The 6,045-nt window shown below is 36.3% G+C and overlaps 1 protein-coding gene across 1 annotated transcript; it reads right to left on the reverse strand.

The window, feature by feature from the left end:
• Positions 1-2,057: 2,057 nt before the first annotated feature.
• Positions 2,058-2,549, reverse strand: LOC138887387 (uncharacterized). Its single transcript, XM_070169134.1, has one exon. The coding sequence runs from the start codon at positions 2,547-2,549 to the stop codon at positions 2,058-2,060; it is 492 nt and encodes a 163-aa protein (XP_070025235.1).
• Between the last annotated feature and the right edge of the window lie 3,496 nt (positions 2,550-6,045).

A 6,045-nucleotide genomic window follows, 5' to 3' on the forward strand; every position in this document is an offset into this window, starting at 1 on the left:
CATTTGCTATTTGCCAAACACTCGATTATTATGGGCTGTAGTACTCCTATCATTCAAATTGGATCTGTGATGGTTACCGAATCCTGATTCGTTCGTCAAATTGTTGTGCAAATAGATTTGCATGATCAGAGGATACATAGTAACACTATACCCACTATTGTATGGCTCTGAGTTAGTACTATGTAAAGTTCAAAACATTGCACTTGCTGAACAAGCCGGCAACATAACATGGGATTTTCTTTGAGGGGATTCTACTTTTCGTAATTCATAAGTTTTAACTAGATTCTATAATTCAGAACCCAATCACTCTACCCTGACATGGAAAACCTAATCTGGAACCAACAAGCTGGAAAACACTGGATTGAATAGACAAATGTTGAAAATGCTACTTTCAGGCCTGAAACAAAATATAAATATAATGTTGTCAATCTACGTTTATAAGAATGGACAATTCTTTCGTAGGTTTGTAAGAATTCCAAACTTTCGAATTAGACAAACGAGAAGGAGAAATTCTGGTGACAATGTACAATGTACTAATATTTTTTAGGACTATAACTCCTATATTTTGGAAGCCTCATCAGTGTAATGTGTTGGAAATGTTCAACTCATATCTTTTATTTTGGGAGGTAAGGTTTTATGTCCTCTCCCGCCGTGTTTTTACATTTTGGATGATAATTATACAGAGGTGATAGGGATGGCAAACGGTGCGAAGAATATAGCTGTGGGGCATATCCGTGAAGATTTTAACTGCCCCCACCCTCCACAAAGCATAATTTACTGTTTTCAAACCGCCCCGCCCCCGCATAAACCCACCATGCATAGACCTGTGCTGCTTAATTTTTTTTCTTTTTGAAAGATTTTGATAGTAAAATTCTTTTTTCTCTTTTTCGAAGTAGTATTAATTTAATTTAAAAGTTTTATACTATCTTATAAAACACAGATATTCTAAATGTTATCATACTGCATTTTATTTTATGTATTTTATCCTAAAATACATTCTAAACACAGATATTCTAAATGTTATCTGAAAAATTGTATACTCATGATTAGGTTAACTGGATATGCCATCAACAGACGTGTCCTTCCAATTTTATTTTATTTTTGAACGATAAAATAAAATGCAGTATGCTATTCGATTATTCTTCTAAAAGTGACATCTATTTTACAGGTTTTTCAGATATTTACTCGATGAAAGGATAGTTTCTAAACACAAGATTATGGTGGAGAGCCATGTAAACTTTATGTTGGGAATAAATCCCCTACAGAAATAATATTCACGGTAATAAAAGCGGAATAATAATGTAGCAGCGAGATACAGTAATTAACAAGAATAAAAGAGTAATAACGATACTAAGATTTTTACGTAGAAAACCCTTTAGAATAAGGGAGAAAACCACGGCTCCGAGAGGAGCAACTGATATTACTATAGTAAAGAATTTTATACTTTGTAGGTCCGAATAAAATACTCCAAAGACTACTACAATACTCAAAAGAAATAACCATCTTTTGATATTCCCACCTCACTACAATATCGCTCACACTCTATTTTTCTCACAAACTATTTTCTTATACCCTGTCTGTGAAACCTCACTCTTTCTTTCTCTTTGTTGGTGTGTAGAAATGAGAGACGAAGCTCTCCTTTTATAGCCGAAGCCTCACTCTCTCACTATTTTCTTATACCCTGTCTGTGAAACCTCACTCTTTCTTTCTCTGTTGGTGTGTAGAAATGAGAGCCGAAGCTCTCTATTTTCCTTGACTATTTTGAATTCTTTTAACTTGTAACCTCTTTCTTCGACCATTGACTTGGGCATGAAAAAAATTTGTATTGCGATCCCCATCCTGAAACTAATTCATCCCAGCTTTTTGCTTCCAGAATTCCTCCTCTAGTGCAAGATATCTAAAAAATTTAGCTTGTACCTTCAAGAGACATTTTCTATTGTGTGGAGTAGGATTCAATTCAAACTGAGTTTCATGTGCAATAGCTAACTCCTCAAGACTGGCTACCTTCTGAAAAATATTGCCATACGTTACTTTGCTCCAAACTGATAAAGCTCTCTTTAATTTTTCAGCTTATGGTTAAACATATGAAATAGATTCCCACTGAAATCAGCCTTCCAGTTCTCTCTAACAACATCCTGAAAAGTTTCATGCTTTAGCCAAAATTTCAAGAATCTAAATGATTTTTTAATCGATGCTGCATTTGGATCACATGATATGAGGAGAGGGCAATGATCTGAGCCTGTTTTAGATAAGTGAATGATCTCTAATCCACGCCACATTTGCTGGAACTCCAAATTGGCTAAACATCTATCGAGTCTCTTGAATATATAATCATCATCAGTCCTACCATTCCACCAAGTGTATATGCTTTCCTTGAAACTCAAATAAGTGAGATTACAAGTATTTATACAATGTCTGACTACCTCTACTTCATTCATTGATACATGCCGACCTCCAAAATTTTCCTCTTCATCAACGATCACATTAAAGTGTCCCCCAACAAGCCAAGGAATAGACATTTCACTAGCTAGTGCATACACCGTATTCATAGCTCAATCCTCTCAGTTGCATCAAACTTTGCATACACTAAAGTTATTATGAATTCCTTTTGAGACAAGGCATTAATTAATCTTAGTGTAAGATGTTGTTCTATGTCAAATAAAATATTAACTTCATAATCTTCTTCGACAAAGGCCCATACCTTGTTTGAGACATTAACAAAAGCATGATACATTCCCAACTGTCTCCTGTATGTTTCTAATTTGATTTTGCATTGGCTCCATCACCCCAATAAAGTGAAATTCATACTGCCTATACATTGTAACAAGTCTTTCAAAGGCTTGCATTGTGTTGACTGACCTTATATTCCAGATAATGGCATTCAACATTAATTACTAGATTTTGTAAGGGCCCTTCTTGTTTGTACTCTAGTGCTAGGAACAAGACATTTCCTTCTGCTTCTTCTTCTTCCCTCGGCCAGATGATTTAGCCTTATCCAACAATGTTGGTGATAAGTCTCATTGTTATGCTGCATTCATAATGTTTTGAATCGTTGATTCTGCATCAAGGTCCTTACTTCCTCTTTCACATTGCTCATCCTCCTCCATTCCATCAGTCTGCTGCACCATTTGATTATGTATAGGCTTAGGTATCAATAACTTATTAAAATGCTCCTTGGCCACCTTCAAAGGTTGATTGTTAGGAGAGCTAACTACCATTATTAACCTTTTCCCAACTGAACCTTTAGTCATTGTACCAATCTCAGGATTAAAAACAGTTATGTTACTAACTTCTGGGCTATGGTTAGGGTTAGGGTTATGTTTAGGATTAGGGTTAGGGTTAGAGTTCTATTTAGGGTTAGGGTTAGGGTTGGATGGTTGTACTGTTTGAGTGGTGTTTGGTACCTTTTGCTTTGGTTTTGAACTACTACCTTGAACACCTGTCTTTGGCAGTTGAATGTTGTCCATATTAACTGCATTGTCCTCTTTGTTGACAATAAAACCACCATCAACATTTGCTTGATCTTCTTCCTCTTATGGCAGTATTATAGATTCATTATCCACTGAATGGTCATCATCCTCTTAATCATGTTCTTGTTCATCATCCTCTTGAAATTCTCCTTCTTCTTCCTCTAAAAACTCTTTTCAATTTGATCACTCCATAACTTTCCAAGCTGAACTTTGCTTCCATCAAGGGTCTAGGATGGAATTTCTTGACATGATTGGTTCGTAGTAACAAACTTGGCCATGTAATCACACTGTATCTCCTTGTTAACAGCTAAGTCATTCCATTATTATTTTCATGTGGCATCTACTGCTCTGCTTGTATACCTGTAGCTTCCTTATTACTTCCAAAGGTTCGAGCAACCCACTATGATGTAGACTCTTTCCCAGTTGCTTTTTCTTTCCTTTTGCCATTAGTATCTTCATTACTTGTGCCTCTTTACTTTGTTGCCCTACTTCCAGGTGAAATAAGATTAAAAATAGGTGCTGCCGGATTTAATGATCTCCCATATTCATTAGTATTAGGTCTTGAGCTGCGATCTTCATTCTCTTATGTCACTACTGCCAGCTGATTATTGGCTTCATTACCATATTCCTTCTCTTAAAGTGCAAAAAATTTGTTAGTAATTTGTACTTATTTTCCTATTCCATGTTCAACTGGAATAATTTCTTTTCCAGTCATCTCTTGCACACCATCTTGCTTGGACTTGTTTTCGACACGATTATCCCTAACTTCCTTCCACTGTTTCCCAATGTTCCCAACTACCTTTCCACTTGTAAGAATCATTATAGGCTCCTTTATTATTATCCTTATAATTCACAATACCTGTTGCAATATTCCCTTTCTTGTCTTGCATCATAAGTTCTGGATGCAATTTCCAGCATTCAAAATCATCATGGCCTTGTAACTTTCACGTTTTATAGTACTTAGGTAAATAATCATATTGAATTTTTACCCATTCATTTCTTACCTACCCAATAGCTTCGTTCTATATATCCATACGAACTTTCTTTGGCAAATCGGTTAGCAAATCATTAAGCACCTTAACTCTTGCATAACTTGTACGTGTCTTATTAATTGTTGCCATGTCTAAGTGTAATGGTTTCCCCACAGATGATGCTAAAGAGAGTAAACATTCTTTGAAAAAATAAGTAGGCAACAAGCTAGGAAACAAAATCCAAGCGATCGCCTTGGGAGTTTCTTCACCTGCCTTAAATTTAGCATCATAAATTAGTGTCCTCATCTGGTATTCATAGCCATCCTTGGATTTCACATAATAAGCACTTTTCAATGTAAAATCTATAAAATCTTGCCATAGAGTTAGTCGAATCAGTACATGTCTATCTCTGAGTAATCCAATATTGCATTCACCCTTGACACCACATTGTGCAAGAATTATTCTTCGAAGTTCTTGCAAATCTGGTCATCCATATGAAAATTTGCATACCACAACATATTGCAATCCTTCAATGACATTCATACAATTAACTTCTGCTTCAGTAAACTTGACTAGGGGCTGCCTATTCATAAAAGAACCTCGTCGCATGGGTATAGGATCAACTGACGCTGCTTGTCATGTATGGCAGTGTTTAGTGCATTAGGTTTTAGGATATCTGAATAATCTAGGGGCTGTGAAATGTTGTTTGTAGTTGAATCATTTGGGGCGAGGGAGGGGGAGGCTGACCAGCCAGTAAAGATGGCTGGCCGCCAGCCGGAACGGCCATGGCAGCGACTAAAAGTAAAATCGCCTGAAAGCCAATATGATCGCCAGAGTTTCTCTCTCCTCACTCAATTCGTTTACTATTGGTTGTTTTTTTGATCATAGATCACGTAATTGTCATCATTTTCCTAGTAAATTCTATTTTATATCATTGAATTAATGAAGATTGTGATTCCGAAAGTAATAAAATGAGTAAATAAATTGATAAATCAACATAGGCTTGCCTGACGGCAGCGTTAGGCGCTTTCACGACCTAGAGTGGATTTTGGGTCGTGACATCTTAGGTACCTAAGTATTCACTTGACTGCTTCCCAATGTTTCTTTCCAGGATTTTCAAGGAATCAGCTAACAAAACCAACTGCATGAGCAATATCAAGTCTGTTGCCTGCCATTGCATATATCAAGCTTCCGAATGCTGAAGAATAAGGAACTCTAGCCATGTTCCTTTACTCCTCCACTACTGTAGGATACATCTTCTTACTCAACTTTAGATGACTAGCAAGAGGTCTGTTGACTGGCTTACCACTTTTCATGTTGAAGCATTGCAATATGCTTTCAATGTACTTCTCTTGAGATAGACACAACTTTCTGCTTGTCTGCTCTCGAACTATCTTCATCCCCAAAATTTGTTTTGCTGAGCCCAAGTCCTTCATATCAAATGACTTGGACAAATCTCCCTTCAACTTTGCGATCAACTCCTTGTCTTTTCCTATAATTAACATGTCATCAACATACAACAATAAAATAATAAAATTATTGTCAGAAAATCTTTTGAAGTATACACATGGATCAGAATATGTCTTTATGTAAGTTTGACTTTT

The sequence above is a fragment of the Nicotiana sylvestris genome, chromosome 3, assembly GCF_000393655.2.
Source record: "Nicotiana sylvestris chromosome 3, ASM39365v2, whole genome shotgun sequence".
Classification (NCBI taxonomy): Eukaryota; Viridiplantae; Streptophyta; class Magnoliopsida; order Solanales; family Solanaceae; genus Nicotiana; species Nicotiana sylvestris.

Coding starts and splice junctions, on each gene's coding strand:
- LOC138887387 (XM_070169134.1), bottom strand. CDS start 2,549: ATGAATACGGTGTATGCACTAGCTAGTGAAATGTCTATTCCTTGGCTT.